General features: G+C 41.1%; 1 protein-coding gene across 3 annotated transcripts in view; it reads right to left on the minus strand.

Annotated features, from left to right (window-relative positions):
* Positions 1 to 27,064, minus strand: part of GALNT6 (polypeptide N-acetylgalactosaminyltransferase 6) — a 73,477-nt gene that overhangs the window by 23,671 nt on the left and 22,742 nt on the right. For all 3 annotated transcript variants that reach the window (XM_081937628.1, XM_081937627.1, XM_081937629.1), the window contains exons 2-3: positions 15,575 to 16,155; positions 5,555 to 5,727 (exon numbers count right to left, since the gene is read on the minus strand). In XM_081937628.1, coding sequence (XP_081793754.1) covers positions 5,555 to 5,727; positions 15,575 to 16,062 — 661 coding nt within the window. In that variant the 5' untranslated portion in view covers positions 16,063 to 16,155. The remainder of the gene's footprint in view (positions 1 to 5,554; positions 5,728 to 15,574; positions 16,156 to 27,064) is intronic.

Below are 27,064 nucleotides of genomic sequence, written 5' to 3' on the forward strand. Positions count from 1 at the left end.
TGAAGTCTCTTTGGAGATACTAGAAATAATAGTTTACAGCAGCGTCAACAATAAAAATTGTTACTTGATTAACTAGGCCAAGCAAATTATTGTCTCCCCACATTAGACAGGAGGTTTTTTAACGAAGTTCATTCTCTTTAAAATTCACAGATTACGTGCAGGATAATGAGCCAGCTAATACATTTCTTTCATTCTTCAGTGTGGATAGAATGGCATGGTGGTGTTTTGTTCTCGACAATCCTCCATTTGAAGATCACCCAATATAAATCTGGTTTTAAGATAACAAATGATAGGAAGGGACAGCAATAAAGGCCTTGGGTCTGACCTTTACCTGGGCTATTGTGAGCATAAAGGCAGTGGCTGAGAGCAAAACTCTGTTTTTCACTTTGCAGGAAAAGCAGGATAAAAATCTTAATTTCAGGAGAATGTAATATTTATAGCGAGGAAGCCTAAAACCAGACAGATAGGGATATTTTCTGTCTGTGTGTGAGTGCACATTTGTTTTCAGAGCCTAACAGCAAGCAAAAACCTATACAAAGTAATCCAATGTGTAGGTTATCTGTATTAAAATATATATTATAAATAATTCTTAGTAATGGTAGCTTACTTATTCTTTATAGTAATTAAAACTCTAGTTAAATTCTTATTGATTTTAATATTTCCTGAGCAATTGGGTCAAAACTGGCTTTGGAATTTTGCCTGTATATTTGCCTAAATAATAGACAACAAAACATATAGCAAAACTCACTCTCTTTTACTTAACTAATAAGCATTGTTTTCTTAAGGATTGGTCTGCTTTCTGTTCTGGTGTTAGCTTAAGATGAGAACAGGACAGGGTTAATGGTCCTGAATATTTGTTCAAAGCAATTCAAAGCAAGCAAGGCCTTTTGTTAAGAAAATTTCCAGCTAAGGAAGAAAATGACAGGCAACTGCTTATTCATATGAGGTGGGTTAATGCTTGCAAAGCAATTTATAATCCATCTAGGCATCTCTATATTACAACATTACAAGATTCAAAGAGAAACACAAGTCTTTTATGTTTGGAGAACTCATAGGCCTTTGTCTACAAGTACCAACAACTGTAGACGTTTTGCATCAAATAGGTACTTTCCTGCTCAGAATGCTGCGTCAGGCATTCCAAGATGTCTGGAAGTCATAATTTATGCATCCTTTATTGTACTGCTCAAGGAACATGCTGCTCTTCCTCCCAAAATCCTGATGTCGAGAAGGCGATGAGGAACAGTAATTTCTGTATATGTGCACCAAACCCAAGACTCAGCTGCAGAACTAATCTCGCAAAAAAAGCTTGGAAAAACCCCCAAAACACTCCTAGGCTGCATTAACAGAGGAATAGTTTCAAGACCATGCGAAGTGACAGTACTACTTTATACTGCATTGGTGAAACCATACTTGGAATTGTGCATCCAGTTCTGGTCACCATGATACAAAAAAGATGTTGAGACTCTAGAAAGAGGGCAGAGAAAAGCAACAAAGATGATTAGGAGACTGGAGGGTAAAACATATGAAGAACGGCTGCAGGAACTGGGTATGTCTAATCTAAGGAAGAGAAAGACTAGTAATGGTATGATAGCAGTCTTTCAGTACTTAACTGCCCATTACACAGAAGGGGTTGACCTATTCTCCAAAGCACTTGAGGGCAGGATAAGAAGTCACAGGGGGAAGAACATTAAAGAGAGCTAACCTAGAACTAAGAAGAAATTTCCTGACAGTGAAACAATTAATCAGTAGAATGACTTGCCTCCAGAAGTTGTGGATACTTGATCACTGGAGGTTTTCAGCAACAGACTGGACAGCCATTTGTCCAGCATGGTATAGGGTGTCCTGCTCAATCAGATGTTGGACTACTAGAAGATCTCCAAAGTCCCTTCTACCCCTATTATTCTATGTACTGCATAAGCATCAGTTTGAGGTATGTGAAAAGAGACAACTGCAACATCTCATCCACTATAAGAAGGCAGAAGACTAAAGAAAATCCTTAGAACCATGTGGCAATGCTCCTATCATTAGATAAAATGAAAAGTTACTTCAAGATGTATCACAAAAAATTGCTAGATATTCAATTTCTCTTTCTGGTTTTTTTTTTTTTTTGCCTCCCAGAGAATGATCTGTGATCTTTTCTGGCTCGAGTGCTTTTTTTTTTTTACACAACTATATGAAGAGAACATTTGCTGTTCTACCTTCAGCAACAAAGTACCTTAGGACAACTCTAGCAATTAATCTGTCTTCAGAATCAATTTATTTATTTGTATTTTACCCTTCAATTTTAAAGTAACTCTTTTAAAGGGCAGGTTGACAGCCAACAATCTGCATGCTTTTCACATAAGGCAGTACCTTTCTCACCTTCCCTGCAGGGCAGGTTTAGTGAAAAACATAGAAATAATACTTACAGTATCAGCGTTGTATGTTGGCATAGTATCATTTGCCAGAATCTCTAAAATAGCTGCATAGTTAAATGTTGCAGTTACAGCAAAGCACTCAAAGAGGACATTAAACTTTTTAAAATACAGTGCTTCAAAAACCACACTGCTTTGAACAAGCTGCTTATTATTTCTGGAAATAAGATCTGCTTAATCTGATAAAAGAAGCAAGAAACTTTATAACTAGTTTGCTCACCAGCAGTCTTCTCAACCACATTATTTCCAGTTGTGGAACACCTCTTAAAACTCACTCCCATTGTTAAATTAACGATGATTTAAGATTTTTTTGACCCGGGTAGGGGTGGAAGCATGACTGGGACAAGGGAAAGAGTTAGAGAATTGTGTAAGAAAATGCATGCTGTGGTGGAACAATATCAAGTGAGGAGAAGGATAGCATCACTGATAGACATGAAGCTCAGGAGTTTTGGATGAAAACACTTCCTTTCAATTTAATCTACTGTAATTTCTAACCTAATTTATGAGCTACAGAAACACATTGTAAGGAGGAAGATACCTTTGTTGTGGCCCGCCAGTGGCCAGCCAACTGGCAGAAGATTCAAACAGTGAGGAGGTTGGGGAGGAACATGGGCCAGTCCTGGAGTCTGAGGAAGGCTCTAATGAGGGCTCTGTGTCAGAGGCAGCGAGGGGGCCAAAGCTGTATGCCAGTTATCAGATGCCTTCAGAGTCGAACATCAGTGAGGCAGAGAAACAGCTGGAGCCTGTTCCCAGTGTGCATATGTGCAGAGTTGCCAGACGAAGGGAACAGCTAAAGAACAGGTGTCGACTTGGGAGTAAGGCCACAGGTGGAGGATGAATGCCCCCCCCCCAGGAAATAAAAGAGGAGTGAAAGAGGAGTTTGCAGGAAACAATTGGTTCGCTTAATTGGTTTGTGACTCTCCAAGACTCCTTGCCAAGTTTTGCAGATATCGGCCTGTCAGCTCTCCAAGCCAGATAAGGTCTGTGACTGTAAATCCTCCCTTGAAAGACTTTGCTGGATGTGAATGAGCAGAATTCACAGTAAATTAATAAAAGGGCTTTTTGTCAGGACAAGGAGTTTGCTTCATGCTCTTGGGAAGCCTCGGTCAGAACAGTCTTCTGCATTTCTCTGAAACTCTTGCCACGGAAGATACGTTTGGCTATATGGATCAATAACCTGACTTGGGTGAAAGCAGGAGCCAGCATACAATACTGGAAAAGATGCAGAGCCTCTTAGAAGCAAGCATGGATTCTTCAAAAACATGCTGGCTTCAAAAACAGCCTCCTATGCTTGCAGTACATCTGAAACCAAAGAACCTGAACAAGATTGTACCCACTACTTTCTGTACTCACCTCTGTTCACAGTTTGAGGCTAATACAAGTAGTCCTCAACTTATGGTCATTTGTTTAGTGACCATTCAAAGTTGTAACAGCAATGAAAAAAGTGACTTAAAACCATTTTTCACATTTACAATTGTTGCAGCATTCCCATGGTCATGTGATCAAAATTCAGACACTTGGCAACTGGCATGTATTTATGACGGTTGCAGTGTCTTGGGGTTACATGGTGCCCTTTTGCTATCTTCTGACAGGCAAAGTCATTTATCAACTGTGTTGCTAACTTAACAACTGCAGTGATTCACTTAACTGCAGCAAGAAGGGTTGTAAAATGGGACTAAACTCCCTTAAAAACTGTCTTGCTTAGCAACACAAATTTTGGGCTCAATTGTGATCATAAACTGAGGACTACTTGTAAGCATTTGATTGGCTTTATAAGTGGTTAGAATACTAATCTTCTGGAAGGAAAAATATACTCCAGTGTTTTTTCCATTAATAGATTTCATATTGGCTAATTGTGTTATTTGCCTAACTGGTAGTATAAAACATTGCATTGTAAAAATGTGGAGCTACGGACACAGGAAAAGATACATGGGAAGAATGTCCAAAATAATCTCCCTTCCCTCTTGGAAAATAGTATTGTTCCACATGAAGGGGAAAAGTTGGAAACAATTTGAAGAGATTTAGAGAGAAAGCAAATAATGGATGCAGAATGGAATAGAAGAAAAAGATTTAAATCTAAGATGAAAGCAGAACTAATGGGTCAACATGTAAGATAGTATGCACAAACTGGTATTAAAACTTGTAACTCATTGGTATGTTTAAAAAGAAACTCAGGAAACCTTTCACTGTAGTATCTTTACTGGCCGTTTGAAAACCTTGAGTAGCAGAGAGAAAGGAAAGCAGGCTGAGGCACAATATACAAGTCATCACGTTGAACCATGTCATTATGTTAATCTGAAGTATAACCAATTTAGATTGCTAAATACAGCTTGCGGTTTCTAAACTTGCCCAGCTGAGTAGTTTGGACAGAGGCTAAATACAGTTCTGTGAAAAGGTATTTGGGTTTTCTAAATTTTTGTATATCTTTGCTGCAGGATATTATATTCACACAAGTTCTTGAGTCTGAGTTAATGAGTAACACCAAAATGTGGCGCTTGCTTCATTCATTGTATAAAGAAAGTCAAACAACATGTAACATGGCAGCATGAAAAAATATATATATAATTGCTTCCTTAGATTGAGTGACCGGCTGCACTAACTTTAGCTCAGTAACTGCAACCAAAAGCTAACTGGTGATCAATTTCTCATATTGCGTGGTAGGGGTTTTTCTTTCCATTCCTTAAGAGAAAACTAATTCAAGGTATTCCAGTATAAACAGCTTCTTTCGGGACTGGCAATATTTTTAGACTTAGGTCTGAACTTTGACTTGTTATTCCAAAACAATGAATCTGTTTCTCTTCATGCATTGCAGCATGGGAGGCAATGTTGATGAAGAGAATGAATGCCCATAGTCTGATGTTCAGGTGCTCATTGTAGATGGGAAATTTCTAGGACCTTCTTTGCTTTGGCTTTATATAGTCCTCAACTTTAAACTAGTTAGACTGGATCCCTCCAACAGAGAAAGGAGCACTAGCTGTCCTATCCCTAGATATAAATGCAGGCACTGAGCAATGTAGTTCTTAAGGCAAATAGGATATTTAAGATCCAAAAGTCTTAAAATATTTCATACATACAGGATAGTTGATCGGCTTTCAGGAACAATACACAAGCACACACACTTTCAAAAGGATTATACTTGCCATCTGTACTGGCATCATCTACAAGAATGATTTCCTTTAGCAGTACAGCTGGAGAAGAATACAGAACACTATAGACAGTGCGAAGCAACGTGGACCAGGCTTCATTATGGAAGACAATAATGACACTGGTAGTCGGAAGGGGTGGGCAGCGTTTGAACTTTTGATCGATGCACCTGCAAAAGGAACATTAAATCTAAATTACAACTAAGATTAGATAGTAAGTGTTACATCAATTAGATAATGAACACTTTTTCATTTCAGTTAGATAGACTCTGCACCCAAGAGTTATATGGTGTTCAGTTTAATGCACACATTTTTTAGCACTTATTAAGTGGGGTTATTTAAGAAAACCCTTCTTGCAAGTAGATATTATCTCAGTTTTAATAGGCAGACATATACAACAATAAACTCCCTTTTTATGACCCTGCAATCCTTTAATTTTGGGTCTGAAAAATGGCTACACCACAAGGATAGACTTGTCTATAGGACAAAATACGCTTTACTACGTGTTCTTGGTATCTGAAATTGAAACATTATGTCCTTCCAACACCAGAATTTTCCAAATTAGCTTGGACTCTCTGGGGTTCTGGGACCTATCTGTCCTGACTATTATGCTTGGCTACCCATATAGCTTAAGATGGCCATATCTGAGCTAAAATGTATGTTTAAAATACTGGGTATAAGATCTATAATCTGTCAAAGCATGTGAGTTCTTGATCTGAAGACCTCCCATTGCCATACCACAAACCACCAAAACTACACATTCAGATATAATACTAAACTACTGCTTAGTGCTGTGGGAATGAACCTGGGCATACATATTTCCTCTTCTCCTGCTTGTAGACCCATGTCTGACACTAAGCTTGTAACTATTTTCTTAGTCTTCAGTTGTTTTAATTAAGGTATATGGATTTTCTCTGGCTCAGCGCAGTATCTCCGGCTATTTAGACATCACCTCAACCAACATTTTTGTGCTACTTTGAGTTTCCTATTGCAGAAAATGGGGGTTGAGAGATGCACCATTCAAACCAGACTACTTAGTATGTCTATGGCAAAGTTAACCTTTGAAAATGAGTCCTTGTTGCTTCAGGGCTCAGTTCCTTAATCACTTGACTCTGCTAGGTCTGAGCAAGCCCATAAATAAAGGGGAGGTTAGCAGGTGCAGCTTAGCATTTTAGTACTGCAAGAGAGTACTATAAAAACCTGCTCTATTGCATTTGGTTACCAGTCCAGGCTCTTTCACCCCTCCTTTAACTTGCCCTTAAGTGCCTGTAGGTCACAGGATGAGGTCATGAATTGCATCCCTGAAAGAAGGCCACAACAATGAAGGCTCTCAATGGGCTCCCTCCTATGTGCTTGTGAATGGAAGCTCTGCCTGGCAGAGTATTAAGGGGAGGGGTGGTAGAGAGAGAGAGAGAAAGAGAGAGAGGTCATTTATTCTCTTAAGATTTAGGGACTAACTGCATTGCCTTCTGCCATTGTTTGCAAGCTCAGCTGTAAAATAGAAAGTTACCACGAAGATCTTTTTTGTTCACAGAGAGCATGCATTCCTTTAGAAAGTAGGAAAGCTTTCTACTTCTCATAGCTCATGCAGTTTAGGATCTTTTGCCAAGGTTGGCCATTCAGATACAAAAAGGAACCATCCTTCGCTGCTCTGCACATGATAAATGATCAGAAACTTCTGCTTCCTGTTGTTTGACCAGTTGCATTGTGGTATATTGTTAACATCTCGAAAACATGGCACAATTAAACTAAGGTCTGTTGAAAGAAAGTCAGACCCTAGTTCAGGGGTGTCCAAACTTGGCAACTTTAAGACTTGTGGACTTCAACTCCCAGAATTCCCCAGCCAGCATGGCTGGCTGGGGAATTCTGGGAGTTGAAGTCCACAAGTCTTAAAGTTGCCAAGTATGGACACCCCTGCCCTAGTTCATTCCAAGAACTATTTGTTAATCTGGGAGCTCCCCTGATCACATTCAGTTCAGCCGTAATGAGAAAACCTGGCTACCTTAAACCTTCTAACAAGTGTTGGGCGATTTTGGAGGATGAGTGAAGATGTAAAGCTGGAGGCAAATATCTTCAAATGATTTGGGAGGTATTGTCAATAGGGTTTTTTTTTCCCCCTTTGGGGGAAGAGTGCGCCATAGTGAAGAGAAAGTGATTGACAGGGGTGTGAAACTCACGGCCTGGATGCGTCATGTACTAGCTCCGCCCCTGTCTGGTTTAGGGAAAAAATCCTGATACATCATGTGATGATGCCGTGACGCCACGAATTTGACACCCCTGCTATATGATAATAGGATTTGAAATCTATATGGTAATAGGGTTTTTCTTTTAATAGCCATTTATGTTATTTAATGTATATAGGTAATCCTCAACTTAAGACAATTGAGCCCAAAATTTAGTTTGCTAAATGAGACATTTGTTGTGAATTTTGCCCCATTTTATGACTTTTCTTACCGAATCAGTTAAGGGAATCACTGCAGTTCAGTTAGTAACATGGTTGCTAAGTGAATCTGGGCTCCCCCCGTTGACTTTGCTTGTCAGAAGGTTGCAACCGTCATAAATACGAGTCAGTTACCAAGAATCTGAATTTTGATCACGTGACCATGGGGATGCCTCAGTGGTTGTAAATGTGAAAAACGGTCATAAGTTACTTTTTGTAATTTTGAAGTGTCACTAAATGAACTGTTGTAAGTTGAGGACTATCTGCGTACTGTAATGCATGTGGTTTAATGTATGTTTTCTTAGCTTAGGGTATGATACTATTTCTAGGCCTTTTCCAACCCACACCTCTGATTTTCAATGTTTTCTCCACTAGAGCAGTCCAGGAGCTATGAACAATGGATTTGATGACTTTACATTGGCCTCTACATTTTAAGTCCTAAGCTGGAAGAGGTGCAATGAAATCTATGAAATCTGCTTATCCCTGCATTAATATGCTTATTTATTTATTGGATTAATATTGACTTATTTTTCACATATCATGCATTGCTACATGCTGTGTGTAGAAAATGAAAATATATCCATTAGCCATCACTTAGTACAGTACTGAATCCAGTGTCAAATTTTTTATATCCCTCTCCACTTTATATACAGTATCTACCTGCTAACATGTAAAGTATTTACGTATCATTACAAGAGGGATGGAGAATCTGTGGACCTTGGTATCTTGTGGAATAAGAGAAGAATGTCCGTTTAAGGCTTGGCAAGTTGCTGCAAGAGTTGATGCTGAGATTTTAAAAAAGAAAACATCGAAGAGCTTTATTTGTTTAAAATCAGTAAGGGCCTGTACGTGCTAAAGAATTTAAGAACACTTACTGTAATTGCAAGTTTTTTCAGAGCGATGCTCTGCTTTAAAACAGAGAAATTGTTCTTAGGTATGTATGACTAGTATACAAGCCCATTTTACTGTGTACAGCTAGTTCTCGACTCACGACCAAAATTGAGCCTAAAATTTATGTTGCTAGGCGAGACAGTTTTTAAGTAAGTTTTGCCACATTTTATGACCTCTCTTGCCAGTTTTTAAGCAAATCACTGCAGTTAAGTTAGTATCACTGTTGTTTAGTGAATATGGCTTCCTCATTGACTTTGCTTGTCAGAAGATCGCAAAAGGTGATCACATGACCCCGGGACATGCAATCATCTTAAATACCATGCCAGTTGCCAGGTGGCCATATTTTGATCATGTGACCATGGGGAATGCTGCAACAGTCATAAGTGTGAAAAAATAGTAAAACAAAGAAATCACTTTATTCAGTCCATTGTAACTTTGAATGGTCACTAAATGAATGTTTGTAAGTCGAGTAGTACCTGTATAAGGCCATAATTGTGTGGTCTAAAGAAATACACAAGGCCCACATCACACACATTTTCCAAATTAAACAACACCCGGTGAGAAAGTGGTACCCCTTCTTTCTTTTTTTTTTGAGCTCCAGGAGACAAAAGTAAAAGTAAAGGTTCCCCTCGCACATTTGTGCTAGTCGCACCCGACTCTAGTGCTCATCTCCGTTTCAAAGCCGAAGAGCTAGTGCTGTCCGAAGATGTCTCCGGGGTCATGTGGCTGGCATGACTAAACGCCGAAGGTGCACGGAACGCTGTTACCTTCCCACTAAAGCTGGTCCCTATTATTCTACTTGCATGTTTACATGCTTTCGAACTAGGACAAGTAATGGGAGCTCACTCGCTTACGCAGTGCTAGGGTTTCGAACTGCCGAACTACCAACCTTTCTGATCGACAAGCTCAGCATCTTAGCCACTGAGCCACAGCGTCCCTTTGAGTCAAAAGTATCTCCCACAATAAACACACATATGCAAACCTAGGAAGCCCTTTAAAATATCTTGCGATAACATGTTCTTGCTTTTCTCACCATTGTTGCAGGAGAAGATCTGACTGTAAACCAACCATGAAGTTCTATTAGCCTGGAGCAATAAACTTTTTTTTAAAAGTAACTATGTGGTATAGTTCTAGGTTATACGAGATGAATCCTGTGCAGGGATGCTTGGCAGAGAGTCAGATAATTCAAAGCATTTTGTTAAAAGAACAAAACACTTTATAGCAACCTCTTTTGATTCCACTACCCACCCCACCCCTCTGACTCTTTCAGCAGGAAGAGAGAGGGGTCCCTTACATGCTGCATACCTCTAGGGCACATCAAAAGGGGGAGGGGGGGAAATGTTCCACATCGCAGATCAGGCCCTCCCCTCCCTCGCTCCCTCTCCAAAGCACTCAGCAATAAAAAAAAAAGTTTTCATTCACAGGCTCCCTCCATCTGAGCCAATTTCCCCGATTTATGGTTTGGTTCTGGGAGGGCTATACACCCTTTAATTGAAATTGGTTTATGCTTTTTTGGGTTGACTGAATAACATTCTTGCCCTCTGCCTTGAACACAGCATTCCTCTATTGTGGATATCTACACCTGCCAGGCAGAAATAATCAGCTGTCAGAAGGGTAGGAGGTAAGTTGAAGAGAGAAAACTCTCTTGCCAACCCAGCCTAGTTTTTAAGCCCTTATTCAGGCTGCCTTTTGTTGGCTCCTTTGACTGACTTATCCCCCTTATGAAAAGCAGCGGCCTTAGAAAAAGCTTGGGGGAGACCACAGGGGAAGGGGTGACAAGCGTCACGTTTGCCTCCTTCCACACCCTCCTGCTGTACTGTAAAAAGAGCCGCCGCTGCCTGTTCCACTGGCCGAGCAAAGTGAAAAATTATGGAGGCAGCGGAGCTTCTCGGAGGGAGAGGAAATGGACCAAAACCAAGGGCAGGAGACAGATGTAATCAAGAAAAGTTTTTGAACTTGAGCAACCCCTTTTTTCTTATTTATGTATTGAAAAAGGCCGCAATTGTCCATGTTCACCGCTCTGTAAATGGGGGCAACGGTGGCACTGCAAGGTAAGAGAGTGAAGAGTGGGGAGGTTGCATCAGATAATTAAAAAGTAGAGCTGAACCCTGGGCTTTCCTTTTTTTTGAAAAAAAAAAACAGAGATGAAAGGAAACCAGTTAAGAGTTAATCTGTGTGATCTTTTCTCCCTTCCCACCCACTTGTCACTGCCCACTAATGTACGGATATAGCTAGAATCAGAGGCTCTCTAGGCTACTTTCCTTTTTATACTTGCAAACAAAGAAGCCAGGGAAATTCTGAGTTTTTGCACTCTGGTCGTTTTGGCAAACGGACATTCTTGTACAGCTATCGATTTCTAAATGCAGGTATTCCCCCAATTGATGACCACAACGGAGCCCAAAACTTATGTTGCAAAGTGAGACATTTGCCAAGTGAATTTTGCCCCATTTTACTTTCTTGACACCGTTGTTAAGTGAATCACTGCCATTGTTAAGTTAGTTACATGGTTATTTAAGGGAATCTGGCTTTCCCCGTGGACTTTGCGTGTCAAAAGGTCGCAAAATGTGATCACATGGCCCTGGGACACTGCAACCGTCAGAATTATGCGCCAGTTGCCAAGCATCTGAATTTTGACCATGTGACCATGGGGATACAACAATGGTCATAAGTGTGAAAAATGGTCATAAGCCACTTTTTTCAGTGATACTGTAACTCTGAATGGTCACGAAATGAACTGTTGCAAATGGAGGGCTACCTCTACTGACAAGTTGGATGTCATCAGTCCTATATATGGTGCCATTTATTTTTAGTCTTCTAAAGAATCTAAGTTTCTTGGACAGCTAGCCAAGAATGCTTCAATGAAAAAGTACATGTAAATCTACACAGACTCTCATTCCAGCCATATGCAGGTGTTGATAACTCAACTGCATAGTTATCTAACAAGACTCTCAAAGCAAGAACAGGGTTTTTCTAGATCAAAGAAGAGCAAGGAAGGAGGCATTCAGTTCTGATATCTAAGACAGTGACGTGCAGTCAGGGGAGGCAGGGGAGGCAGAGCCTCACCTGTCTCATCATGAAAAGAAAAAAAACGTAAAAGGGAAAAGGCAATTGCTGAGGTGAGGCTTAAAAAAGCCTCTAAAAAAGGGAGGACAGTGACAACTTTGATCTTTGCAAGCACGCAAGCAAAATACCCCAGGATCACAGTGGCGGGGACAGCAACTCCTTCCACTGCGCTGCGGAAAAGAGCCACACTGTGCAGGAGGCTCCTCAGAGCTAGCCTCAGATCAGCGCAAGCCGCGGTCCCCTTCATGTTGGCTCAGGAAGGAGGGGAATGGGACCGTGAGTGCAGGAGGCTCCTCAGTGCTAGCCTCAGATCAGCGTGAGCCACGGTCTCCTTCATGTTGGCTCAGGAAGGAGGGGAATGGGACCGTGCGTGCAGGAGGCTCCTCAGTGCTAGCCTCAGATCAGCGTGAGCCACGGTCTCCTTCATGTTGGCTCAGGAAGGAGGGGAATGGGACCGCGGCTTGCGCTGATCTGAGGCTAGCGCTGAGGAGCCTCCTGCACAGCGTGGCTCTTCTCTGCAGCGCAGCAGAAGGAATTGCTGTCCACGCCACCGTGATCCTGGGGTATTTTGCTTGCACACTTGCAAAGATCAAAGTTGTCACAGTCGTCCCTTCATGATGATCATTTGATGATGTCAGTGCCTCGCCAGCTATAAACCTCACCGCACGTCACTGATCTAAGGAGACAGAATCCATTAAGCTTGAAGGTACTACAGTACACAATGCTACACTAGTAGCTCAAATTAATAGGGGAGGTGTTGAAAACGGAAAAAAACAACAACATATTTCTGCCCATAGGCAATGCATGTAGATGTGTTGCCAGTGTTCCAGTTGACTATGTAGCAAAATCAAATTCCAATTGTATTCCATGTTACAGCTTTTTCAATCACTGCGGAGCTGCTGAGAAGTCTAAATCCACTGTAGGGGACCATGTGGGACTAGCTAAGTGCATGAAAGCCACAAATCCTCTTTATTTTCAAGTGGACAAGATGAGCAATGACTAGCAGCAGCACGGATAAAACTCTTTAAAGAGAAGCTTCTTTAAACAGCTTGCTGCCAGTCACTGAACTCTTTTTAGTATTTCAGAAGTCTGTTAAGAACCGGGTATTTAAACTGGGCTGGGGTGTGTGGGATGGGGGAGGGTGGGATGAATGATTGCAATGTTATTATTAGAGATAGTCCTTGATTTATGACTCAGCATTTTATAACAATTCAAAGTTACAATGGACCCTTGAAAAGGTACTTGTGACCCAGTTCTGAACTTCTGATGCCTCCCTCCCCCCAGTTACATGACTGCATTCACGGCCATTTGCAGTGTCCCACAGTCACATGACTGTAATTTGCTATATTTTTGCAGACAACTGGGTTCATTTCTGGGTTTTGGCAAAAATGCCCCATAGCCAACAATGAGTTCATTTAATGACTGCAGCAAAAATAGGTTGTAAAATCAGGTCGGTCATGTGAGGATCTGCTTAGCAACCATCATGATTTAAAACCATAATGTGCCGGCTGTATTATGGCCATAACAAAAGGATTATTCACATTATATGTGGGTAATTGTAGTTAGATTCAATGAAAGACTGGTGGAAATCTGGTAATTCAAATCCTAACCAAGGATCTAAGAATTATTAAGTTTGTGTTGAAGTTCCAAGCAGGGTGGTGGTTTTTTTTTTTTGTAAAATTAGGGTGTTTATGTCTGATAAATTCCATATTTCATGAAACTCAGTCAACTGAGCAACAAAAACACATCACAAATACCACTGGTGCTAATGGTTGATACGGGTTGCTGCCAGCATCCTAGGTATCAACCAAGTACCTTCTTAAGATATACGATGCTCTGAGTAGCGCAGTTTTTTGCAGTTCCACTGGTGTTTATTGCAGGAAGCTGCAATTTCTTGATGTTTTATAAAATTCTTGGACCTGGTACCAAGTGTCCTGATGACAATGGGTATCACTGGTTTTTGTACCACCATCATCATCATCATCATCATCATCATCATCATTCGTTAAACATGAAAGTCAGCCAACTGAACATTTAAAAATGCATTACAAATACCAGTGACTGGTGCTAATGGTTGATACGGTTTGCTGCCATCGTCCTAGGTATTAACCAAGATGAGGATGATGATGATGATGATTCTACTACACTGCACAGTCAACTAGAGGTTTAGACTGTCACATTTTTTCCATCTGTCAAGTCCTTCCCAAGTATGTGAGATAGGCAGAGGTTGTTGATGTTGTATTAAGTGTTTCTATCCTGACCTATTAGCTAGAACCCACTCCAAATAAATAAGCACACAAATGCCTTTTTCGTAATGTAGTCATGATTTGATCTAAAATATGGCCTGAGAAACAAGACATTCTCCCGACATACCGCCTGTAAGATAATTTAACTTGAGATCTGAAACTGTGGTATTTTATCTATAAACTGGGTGGAATACTTCTGCTGATCCTCCAGATGTTGCTGAATTATAACCCTCAGCATCCTTCAACTATTAGTCATGTTGACTGAGGCTGCTGGGAGTTGTATTTGAATAGCATCTGGAGGGCTGCAAATTTCCCATAACCCGAGTTCGTATCCACAGGAGTGACACTCTTACTCTTCCAAGGGAGCAAGATGTTCTGAAAAACAGGAAGCATTCTCTTTATGCACATCAATACCAGAAATTTAGATGCTTTAAAAGGAATTAAGACACCATTTTTGTCTACAAACCTGTTTATCCACCCATCTTAACCAAATGTAGCATATACATACAAAAGCAAACTCTCTGTATTTAAGAAATGTTGAAAGGTTGCTGGAATTCAGAGAGAGATTTTGATTAACATCTAAAAGCTGTTCTTCACTCAAAGGCTGAAGAATTAACCAGAATGTTCAGGAACACCATCTTAATCAATATTCCTGTTACTGTGAAAGTCCGAAATCTGGTGAATGTCGACATTCACCGGTGAAAGTCCGAAATCTGGTGAATGTCGACATTCACCGGTGAATGTCGACATTCACATAGTCGCTTGGTGTATGTCCTTATCCTCTCGACACCCTTACCCTAATACCCTTACCCTAATACCTCGGCTCCTCGCTTCCTTTTAAGCGTCTTCTATTCGCGGACTTCTTTTTTTTTAAAACTTGCGATCCTGCGCGGTTAGAACGAGTTGTTTCCAGGACCGCGAATTGAAAAGCAAAAGTAAAGCGTTACGCTGACTCGTTATATATGTCACCGTGAAAGACCGAAATTGGTATGTGTCGACATTCACCGGTGAATGTCGACATTCACCAACATTCACCAGTGAATGTTGACATTCACCAATTTCGGTCTTTCACGGTGACATTCCCTTAAAATTCATTCCACAAATATAAAGCTGAACGCTTATTCCGCCGGGTATGCAAACCTATGGGCAACAATTACTGATTAACATGGACATACCATGATTTTATTATATATCTCTACTTAAATTTTTAAAAAACCAAATAATAGTAGAGTGGTAATGGTCTCCACCTTGCAAAATAGCCCATTTCTCTTATGATTGCATGCCCAATGTGATAAAGCAAACGGCTGCTTATAGTTATCCTGGGTTGCTTTGAAGCACTATTTCTATAGGAAGGAGAAATGAGGGAAATAATCTTACTCTGGAGGCCTGCTGTCAGGTCCGAGAGCCCTCTGAAGAGAAATGCGGTCACTGGCATAGGCATTAAAACAGTGCTTCTCGTATCCACGTTCTTTCTCCTTTGTCTCTTCTTGTGTCCACTGGTCCTTCTTGAAAGCTTTTCCATCAGCACCAGGGCTATTGGGGTCCTGGGGAGGACGCTCCATGAAGGGCTTCAGTTCTGCTGGTGTATAATAGCCTGGTAAGCAAGACTTGCTGTCCTGCTCGAGTGCCTCTTGTTGAGCAGGTGCCCGGATCTGCAGCTTTGGCATAGAGTCACGGATATTGTTGACAGCTCCCATCATTATATCTATCATCTGGTCTTTCCTCTCCACAATATTTTTCAGCCACGGCTCCTCCTTTTGTTCCCCACTGCCAACATCTCTTTGCATTATGAAGAGGAAGATTACAAAGACAACACCCACCAAAGCCAGCTTTAGTGGACCATAATGCCTTCGGAGTAGCCTCATCACGGCTGATGTCCAGCAATTACTCCTTCATCAAAGGTGCGCTCTTCTTAAAGCTTCAGTTGATCTGTGGAATCCCAGCATCTTCTTCCAAACCTGAGAATCGTACAGGGAGACAAATGCCAGAAAAATCAGAAGGGTGATTATGAGTGCCACCAAACTCTTCCCCGACCTAAACGGAGAGCCTTCTCACTATATTTTGAAGGGTTATGTTCTATGGAAGCAGCAAAAGGAAACCAGGCCACCAAAGAACATGGTGGCTGGATGCTAGCAAAGCTGACAACAGCCTGAGCATAGAAAAGCTCCAAGCAGTGAAAGATCAGATGTAGAGAGACTTGGCCTATAGAAAAGTTGGACACAGCCGAATGGATAACATCATCATCATGTTCTATGGCAGTGATGGCTAAGCTTTTTCTAAAGGTGTGCCAAAATTGCATGCATGCGCTATTGTGCACTTATGTGTGCCCACCCACCTGTGCATGTGTGAAACACCACCCACCTATCCTGCGCATGTGCGACACACACACACGCTCATGCGTAGGTGCTCCACGGCAGGGGGGGAGTTTTTGTCCTCCTCAGGCTCTGGAGGCTTTCCTGAAGCTTGGGGAGGGCAAAAACATTTTTCATCCTCCCCCAGGCTTCAGGAAAGACTTTGGAGCCTGGGGAGGGTGAAAAATGGCCCAATGGCCCAACTGGAAGTTTGGGAACAAAGTTCCGGTTTCTCCTTTGGGCCGTTTTTCACCCTCCCCAGGCTCCGGAGACTTTCCTGAGGGTGAAAACGGTCTCCCCCGGCCCTCTGGAAGGCCGAAAATCAGCTGGGCGGCATGCACATGCGCGACAGAGCTCAGGGCTGCCGTGCTGGCAAATATGGCTCCACCGTGCCATAGGTTCACCACCACGGTTCTATAGCATCAACTTTTTACAGTGCTAAGCCAGGTTGCTGACACATGGTGGCAAACAGCAAATGAAGAAAGAGAGGAGAATAAAATGAAGGCCACAATTCCACCTAAGCTTCTTATGGTTTTAGAAGTATCACAATATTTATAAACAAAGCCAAGGCTAAAAATGCCACAAAGGTTGCGACATCAACCTAGTAGTGTATGGGGTAAAAAAAAAAATCTCGTAAACTGTGATGATTGGGAAAAACAGTCTCAGTCCTGATGCATTCAGTGTACAAAAATAGCAATCGCACATCCTAGCTATACAAATGCCACTAAATTCTGGGGAAACGCTTTTCAACAGACTCTGGAAATTCTAATTTTGTCCTACTGTGTGTGTCATGACATGGCAGGATTTAGTTACTGGCTCTCAGGCCAATGCCGGAAAAGCATCCAGAGCTTTTGATTAAGGAAAGAACAACAATTTTGTAAACTCTTTATGGAGTTTTTGCCAAAAAAAATGAACAAAAATGAATTGGTGATTTCAGGATGGACTGATTACAAAGGGCCGTTTATGGAAGAAGGGAACCCTGATATATAATTTGGAAGAATGGAAATGGTAATATGCTTATAAACGCTACAAAGCAGATCCAAATACCTTTTGATTTTTTTTCATTTTCTTACCCTTATTTTCACTTCTACTTTTTCTTTTATTCTTTTTCTTTTTTCTACTTTTTATGTTTTAAAGCCTTTTCATTCCGTGTAAAGGGTTTTCTTAGTAAAAATTATACAGACAGACAGACAGAGACAGAGAGACACAGCGAGAGAGTGAAAGACTTGGAGGGTTCTCATATTTTGAACGATATTTATGCACATAGATAAGTTGCGATTAGTACACATTCAAATTATGAGATATTTGATTTAGTGCAAATTGAAAATTGACACCGGGTCCCGTTTAAGGCAACCCAAAATTCAGTTAAGGCCGAGGCTAGCCTGTATGCAATTTGAGATAGCACATGTGCAATTGCAGTTTTAGATACTGTTCATCTTCATCTATGTGTAAAATAAAGGGAAGATTCTGTCAGAGGAAAACAGTACAAGCTCAAAAAAGAAGCGTCATTACTATAGCAGAGCAACATTCTCATTTAATTGAATGATAGGAACATTGTTATAGCAATGCTAAAATAGGATGAGATTTTGGAATGTCTAAATCAGGGGTCGGCAAACTTAAACACTCAGAAGAGCCACAAAGGTCCTAACCGGAAGCCCCGTTAAATTCTGAAGCCGACTGGAAGTCCAGTTCCCCCACCATAGAGTCTCTTCCTAGCACAGCATCTTTTTTTCTCTACCTATCCCAAGGGTGTCCAAACTTGGGAACTTTAAGACTTGTGGACTTCAACTCCCAGAATTCTGGGAGTTGAAGTCCACAAGTCTTAAAGTTCCCAAGTTTGGACACCCCTGACCTATCCTAACTGAAAGCCCTATCAATTGTGGAGCCAACCAGCAACAGGGAGCCGCAGCAGAGGGATGAAAGAGGCACTTGCGGCTCCAGAGCCGCAGGTTGCTGACTCCTGGTCTAAATATACCATGCACAGTATGAATTTTTTAAAAAGCAGGGAGAATTAAAGAAAAAGTTGCATCTGCTTTTTATGGTTTGCAAACATCTACAAGATTGAGAGATATTTTCATCACTGTTAGCTTATTTATAGAATTGATATTTTGCTTTCTAGAAATACATTATAATTTTGGTTAACATAAATTGAAGTATATTCTTTTTATCCTTTATGGCAATATTTCATTAATATACACATAGAAATTATGTCTAATTTTTTTTATTACCTATTTCTATCGAGCTGAAATCCATTATCCTATTTTCCATAGAAATATCACTTTGAATAGTGGAAATTTGAATAATGTTATCATTATTCCTTAATTGTGGGGTTCCTTAATTGCACTGAGACCTACCTGTATTCTCACCAGGGTGAAGCTAGAGAGGAAAACACTTTTCTTTGACCCATTGTAAGAAAATAATTTGTAAATAACAGCAACATTCTTCTCATCAGGATCAGAAAGACTGTTCCCCCATTTATTCCAGTAATGAGCCTTATAATCTGGGTATGAGATCCAGATTTGTGCATTGCCACACCTTTAAAACTGTAAATTTGTAAATTTAAAGATAAGGAAAAGCTCACAAGGACACGGAAGTGCAATAAACCACAGCAGATTTTGGAGGCGATGCCAGCCTTCAAAAGGACATCGCAGCAGCTATAAGAAAAATGAGGTTTTAATTAGCCCTAATTCCTCTGCACAATTAATCTTGTTAGGAACCAAACGAACAGGTTAGTCTCACAACAGAGCCAGGCAACAGGAAGACTAAAATCGTAGAGGTGTGGTGTGTGTGATTCTCTGTAAGTAGTTAAAATTTGACAATCTTGTCTTTGAGTCAATAAAAAATAGTTTATTGCGTTGGTTTCTACACAGGTAAATTTGCAAATGAGACCTAAAACACCCAAAAGGAACAAGGAAGAGAACTTCCCCGGTTTTAAAGGAAAAGGTTTATTCTCTGAAGCTTTGATTTAGCAGGGAAAACATGACTTGGGGTTCCCTCTGCACAGTGAATTAGTGCGGAGCTGCAGTTAGAGGACCTTGAGTGAGCTCTCTTTTACAGAAGGATCCATAGCATACTGGCAGGCAGACAGGCAAATACAATTTCCCTGTGCAGTAGGTAATTCAGGAGGTGGAATTATAGTACTGACTAGTATTCCAAACTATTTTTCAAGCAGGCTGCAACCATTATGGGTAACAAGCTGGGTGATGAAAAAGCTGCTTTTTTCAAAATGCACACTGACAATTTTCCTTAAAAGAGCCATAGGGTCAGACTTATGACTTCAATCTAGAGATATGAGGGTGCACACAGCATCATTTCAACAGAGCTTGTTTTTGATCAGGAATGTTGATTGAGGGATTTAAAAAAAGCTCCATATCAGTATCTGTCAGTGCTCTCACCAAAGCAGTCGTGATATTTTAGACCAAAAATGCATGATGATTTTTACTGGTGATGAAATACTGTATTTATACACAGAGTTCCAAGCAAGAAAAGTGTGGTAAATTGCCTTTCTGCCATGTACTGTGGCTTGTATCTAGGCCTTGGCTGATGGGTCTTAGCTCCAAGCTGTTTCTCAGTTATATGTTAGCTTGCATCACTGGGAAGATAAAGTAGGAAATAAATTCATTATAAGACTGCCTGTTGCATTTAGGCAGGCAGACTACACTTCTTTTAGTTGCTCTGTGTATGATTGGGAAGAGCAATTTACAGAGGCAGACATAGCAGCCTCTTGCATTTACAAGTAAATGTGTGGTCAACCCAGATATATTGGGTTTTTCCCATGTGCACTTTGTCTAAAATTATGCCTTTTTTCCTTGCAAACTAATACAGTCTTTATACAAAATGGTTAAAGTGGCTTTTCAGCTTTGTGCCAATGTGATGGTATGTGGAAACATAGAATTTTAGAGTTGGAAGCAGTGGTGGGTTTCAAATTTTTTAGAACCTCTTCTGCTTTGTGGGAGTGGTTTGCCAGCCATGTGACTGGGTGGGAGTGGCTTGCCGGCCATGTGACTGGGTGGACGTGGCCAACTTGTAAAATGTGGTGAAACTCATTTAACAATGCTCTTGCTTAGCAACCAAAATGTTGGCTCAGAAATTCTGGCATTTGAAGCACGCAAATCTTAAAGCTGTCAAGTTACAAGACCCTTGCACCCCTAAGCCTTTAGAAAAAAAATACCCAGGGGTGTTCAAACTTGACAGCTTTAAGACTTGTGGACTTCAACTCCCAGAATTCCTCCTCTCGCTCTTCATCTTGATGATGTGCGGACGGGCGGGGGGAGGGAGCTGGAACCGGTTCTAAAGGGCACTGTAGATTTGTGGAACCTCTTCTATAGAAGAGGTTAGAACTGGCAAGAACCCATCCCTGGTTGGAAGGGAACTTAGAGGTCTTCTAATCCAACCCTCTGCTATACCATTCCGGACAAATGGCTGTCCACTCTCTTATTAAAAATTGAATGCAAGTTCATACTGTATTCAAATGTATATTGAATATAAATTCCAAGCAGAGAAGCTCAGTTCATAAGAGTGGTAGATCAAATCCTGCTATCCTTTTTAGTATTCCCCAATTGCAGATTTAACCATTAAAAAAGAGCTAGGATCAAGTATTCCACTTTATATGCAAATCTGCATTCAGGTCTTAAGGCGAAACTAGTAAACTTGAAAGGAAAATGGACGAAAAGTAATTCATACCACCCATGCATAGAAGGCAATTCTACATATAATCATATACAGGTAGTCCTCAACTTACAATAGTTCATTTAGTGATTGTTCAAAGTTACAACGGCCCTGAAAAATGTAACTTATGATCATTTTTTACACTTATGACCTATCCCGATGATTATGTGATCAAAATTCAGATGCTTGGCAACTGGTTCATACTTATGACCACTGCTGTATCCCAAGGTCACGTGATTACCTTTTGCCTTTTCATTAGCAAAGTTAACGGGGAAGCCAGATTCACAACAACCGGGTTACTAACTTATCAACTGATTCACTTAACAACTCTGGCAGGAAAGGTCGTAAAATGAGGCAAAACTCTCTTAACAAACATCTCACTTAATACCAGAGATTTGGGGCTCAATTTTGGTTGTAAGTCAAGGGCTACCTGTACTTTATTCAGAAATTGAGAAATAAGCCAAGAGTTGAACCTCAAAAACATCTAGCTAATATAAATAGTCCTCAACTTATTGACCACAATTGGTAATACCAGAATTTCAGTTGCCAAGCAAGTTGGTTGTTAAATGAGTTGTGCCTGATTTTATGATGATGATTATTTTTTGCAATAGTGGTTAAATGAATCACGTGGTTGCTAAGCGAATCTGGCTTTCCCTGTTAACTTTGTTTTTCAGAGAGATCAACTGAGAAGATTGCAAATGGCGATCACATGACCTTAGGACACTACAACTGTCACGTATGTATGTGGCCACCTTCCCTGTCAATCAGTCAGTGTTTGGGCCAATGGAGTTTAGTTAAAGGCGGGCAAGTTTTGAAGAATTCTATTGGTTGTGGCTCTGACAGCTCGGGGTATAAAAGAGCTGTCAGAGCGATCGTTGGTGCTCGCGTCCGTTAGGTTCTGAAATAAACGGTTGTACAAGCATAGAGCCTCACGTTTGCCTCAAGCGCCTGAGATAAAATAACAACCATCATAGATGCATGCTGGTTGCCAAGTACGTAAATGTTGATCACAAGACCATGGGGAGGTTGTGATAGTCATAAGCACAAAGAAGGTTTTTTCAGTGCCATTGTTAAGTTCAAATGGTTGCCAATGAATGGGTGTAAGTTGAGGACTATCTGTATGTGGGTGGTTAGAATCATGATGCCCCTAATTTCCTCATTCTATTCTAAACCATTGATCAAAGCAAAAGAACCACACATATGTAATAAACTGCTATACAACTTTTTCCATTAATGATTGTCAATTATTGTCAACTGAAAATTCATTACAGTCATTCCATATATCACAAAAGCTAAAAAAAACCTAATATATAGTAATTAAAACATTGTTAAATACTTTATTCATTAGTTTAGAATAATTCAGAATGGAGATGTTCAAAGGAGCTTGGGAATCAAGTCAGCTGCAGCTGCAGAGGTGTTCTGGGATCAATCTGACATGAAAATACAAAAACATTTGCTCAAGACTGAAAAAGGGGGTTAGCTGATTTACAGCCCAGTTATGTTAACAACCTTAGTTTAGGAAGAATTCTGAACCAGAATCCAACAAAATTTGGTGGCAAATCACTAACCGCAAATGCAAAGCCAAAAAAAAAAAAAGGAAATTGTTGCAGGGATGGGAAGTTAAAAGAAGTCTCCAAACTTTCATTTCGTACTTGAAAATTTAGTAGTTGGTGCAGTAGATTTATGGGGCACACAATTACGCTACAATAAAAAAAACTGCCCATCCTAATCCAGTTATCCTCATAGAAACTATTATCCCACAGTAGTGATATTATGTAAAATTTTAACTTGATTCTACTGGTTACTATCAAATTCTGGAGACTAAAACATATGAAGAACAGTTGCAGGAACTGGGTATGTCTAGTCTGATGAAAAGAAGGACTAGGGGAGACATGATAGCAGTGTTCCAATATCTCAGGGGTTGCCACAAAGAAGAGGGAGTCAAACTATTCTCCAAGGCACCTGAGGGTAGAATAAGAAGCAATGGGTGGAAACTAATCAAGGAGAGAAGCAACTTAGAACTGAGGAGAACTTTCCTGGCAGAACAATTAATCAGTGGAACAGCTTGCCTCCAGAAGTTGTGAATGCCCCAACACTGGAAGTTTTTAAGAAGATGTTGGATAACCATTTGTCTGAAGTGGTGTAGAGTCTCCTGCCTAAGCAGGGCGTTGGACTAGAAGACCTCCAAGTTCCCTTCCAACTCTGTTATTCTATCTATTTTTTGTTATGTAGTCAACTTCAAATTGACTACATCTTCAAATGTTAATGATAAATAATCTCTCAAAACTATGAGGAGAATATCTTTTAAGAAATTATCCTACCCAAGAGATTCTCGACTGAAGCTATGGAGATCCTCAAGCACAAGGTACAAATACTTCTTTGTGAGGGCTACTTTTGTAGAATCCTCTCACCACTGCAGCTTTAGTTATGGAGATGCGGCAGCAGGCTTAACAAAGAAGAATCGTGACTCCCTTCCAGGAGTGGAAAATATGATTTGTAACTGAGGGTCACAATGAACATGGCAAGGTACATACAGAAAGCAACAGCTGTTCTCCTTGCCCTTGGAAGGGAACTTTCCTTATCAAAGCAATGCCAAATCCCTGGCAGCGTCAACATTTGGTTAAGCTAAAATTACCTACTCCACCTAGTTCAAACAGGATGTCCTTTTCTTACTTTGACAAGAGCCAAACAACACTCTGTTCAGAAATTCAACTTGTTACCAAGATCTCTACATTGCATTTGGGGGGAAAAGCAAAAAAAAAAAAAAAAAAGAACTGTACTAGGCACTGGTAGGTTTCTATTTTTTTTTACTACTGGTTTGCTTGTGCATGCACGCAATGTTCAGGCAAGTGGGTGGAGCCTCCCACCACCGCCACTACCGGTTTGCCCAATCTGATCGGAACTGGGAGCAATCCCCCTCTGGTACTAGGATGTACTCAAAGAAAAGAAAATTCCAGATTCTGCTAGAAAAAAGAGCCGGTGCATACATTTTTCTTCCTCTTACAAATACAATCGTATGTTGGACATGTTTTCAAAAATTGAATAATCAATTTTTCCTGAGGATAGAGATGCAAATGGGTGATCTTACTTATGCAGATTCCATAGATATGAATGATTTATGGGAATCTTTAACATTTCCCAGTCTTTTTGAATTGTACCAGTTCGTGTTCAAATCTAAATTATACTCCATATAGGTAGTCCTTGACTTACAACCACAATTGGACCCAAAATTTATGTTGCAATTGTTAAATGAGTTGTGCCTCATGTTATGACTTTGTTTACAATTGGGCTGCAGTTGTTAAATGAATCATGTAGTTGTTAAGTGAATCTGACTTTCCCCATTTGTTTGATGGAAGCTGGCTGGGAAGATTACAAATGATGATCACATGACCGCAGGACAGTGCAACTGTCATAAATACATGCCAAATTTTGATCATGTGATCATGGGGATGCTGCAGCAGTTGTCAGTGTGAAAACCAGTTGTAAATCAGTGCCATTATAATTTCCAACAGTCACTAAGCAAATGGTTGTAAGTCAAAGGCTACCCGTATTTGAAAACATAGCCAACTTGGATTAGAGAAAGTATAGTAGCACAGTCCTCACATGACTTTTCTGTTATATTCAATGCATTTCTGACCAATACAAATGCAGGATATTGCTCAGAAAATTAAAAAAAATGGGAGTGCTATTATTTAAATATGCTACATCAGTTAACTAGGTACTTTGGATCAATCATATATGGCTCCACTTTTGCTCTCACAGAGTTTCTGGGGTGAACATGAGGAAAGATCTCTAAATAAGTTGCCTTGAGTTCTTGCAGAAAGAGTGAGTTCAGCCCCTCACATTTTGTAAATATTTAAGTATATCTTTCCATATGACAACACTGAAGAAATGACACTTGGCTACAATGTAAAGTAGTGAGTATACAGCTTGTATAACAGTGTAAAATATGCTGTCCCCTCAAAATAATGCAACACACAGCCATTAATGTCTAAACTGCTGGGAGGTCGTGTGAGCACGTGTGGGAGTCATGTGAGCACATGCGGGGGGCCACGTGCACATGCACGGGGGTGAGCCACATGCGGAGGCAGGCGCGGACGTGCAGGGGGGAGATGCGTGCAGTGGGCACACACACATGCAGGGGGCAGGGGAGCGCACATGCGCATTGCATTATGGGTGTGTACCCACGTGCTTTCGGCACTCAGCACCAAAAAGGTTAAGCCATCACTGCTCTAGAACAACATTTTTCAAATTTGCTGGCTGGGGAATTCTAGAATTTGTCAAATTTGAGAAACGCTGTTCTAGAAGCATTACAAAGACTCTCCAAAGCAAAAGAACAAAAGCCTTCACCAACCATTTCGCTATGAGATCTACTAATGGCATTTTAGCTTTGTTTTGGAATCACCATCAGGCCCAAATTTTATTCTGCATATACATGGTCAGGCAAGAAGATGCCTATTAGTTGCTTTTACCATCTTTCCACCTTTCCTTGATCTTTCCTTGATCTTCCTTTTCTGCAGCTGAGAACAATGAAGCATGAAATAATTTGCCTAAGCTTATTGATCATGTCATCGCTTAGAAAAATATGTTACTTATAAAATAAACAATGAGAAACCATGTAAGACAGAGGTGTTAGTGGCCTTTGTTGGCCAAAGACATGTTCCAACATATACTTTACTGAAACAGCTGATGGGAAACTTTTTCTTCTGTAGACAGGTAACTGGCAGCATTCCTAACAAACTTTGATGATGCCAAAGAAGACAACACGTGCATGAAGTCATCACATTAACACTGTCCAAAGTAAATGGTGGCATCATCTTGGAGATGATCATCTTCCCTCATTTGCAGGTGATCTTCAATGTGAAAGGTGGAAACAAAAGCCTCTCTCATTTCTGCATCTCTCATTTCAGAAGATGACTATTTTTTCAAAGCTGAAACCAAAATCCACCTGTTTACTTCAATAGACCAAATGAATCAGGTAGGTGAAGTGTACCACCAAAACAGGGGTGGGTTTCTGCTGGTTCTAACCTCTTCAGTAGAAGAGGTTCCACAAATCTACCGAACCGGTTAGAAGAGGTTCCTAGCGGAATGCCTGCCCCGCCGACTCACTCGCTTTCCCTGCCCGTTCCATTGCGGGTGGTAGCTTGTGTGGCCCGGCCGGCCTCCTATGACCTCCCTGAACGTGCCTAGGAGGTGTGGCTGCCAGCAAAGCATGGGAGCATTCCAGGGCGTTCCCCCCCCACTGGTTCCCCACCTCCCTTCCCGGGGAAGTTTTCCAAGGTGTGGTTTCAAAAGCAGCCTCCCATCCCTTGTGCCTGGCTCCCGCTGAGCTCTGGGAAGGAGGAGAAGAGCCTTTGGGGAGTGAGGAGGAGGAGGGAGGCACGCATGCGGGGCTGTGCCAGCTGGGCAACCAGCACTAAAAAGCGCCTCACAGCTTTTGAAGGGAGGAGGGGCGAAGGAAAGGGAGAATGCGGAGTAGCCTTTCAGGGACGCCGAAGTGACGGGAAACCAGCACCGCCATCAGAGTCTAAAGCTTTCGGCGGCTCCAGACAGGTGAGGCAGGAGGCAGAGACCCAGGCGATTTCCTTCGCTCCCCTTGCAGGGAGTAGTAGGCTTTTTTTTTTCATTCATGCCTCTGCTGGACTTCTCATTCTTCTCTGCACGCTCCTTGAGACTGCAAGACGTCCAAAAGCAGCGGGGGCTGTCCGGCTGGAAGCCCTGGCCCCATTAGCCCCAAAAGCTGCTTCTGGATGTCTATTGCAATCGCGAGGAGCGTGCGGAGAAGAGCACGAAGTCCAACGGAGGCAGGAAGGTTTTTGACTTCACGCTCTTCTCCACATGCTCCTTG

Source organism: Natrix helvetica (assembly GCF_964273705.1).
Source record: "Natrix helvetica genome assembly, chromosome: 1".
Classification (NCBI taxonomy): domain Eukaryota; kingdom Metazoa; phylum Chordata; class Lepidosauria; order Squamata; family Natricidae; genus Natrix; species Natrix helvetica.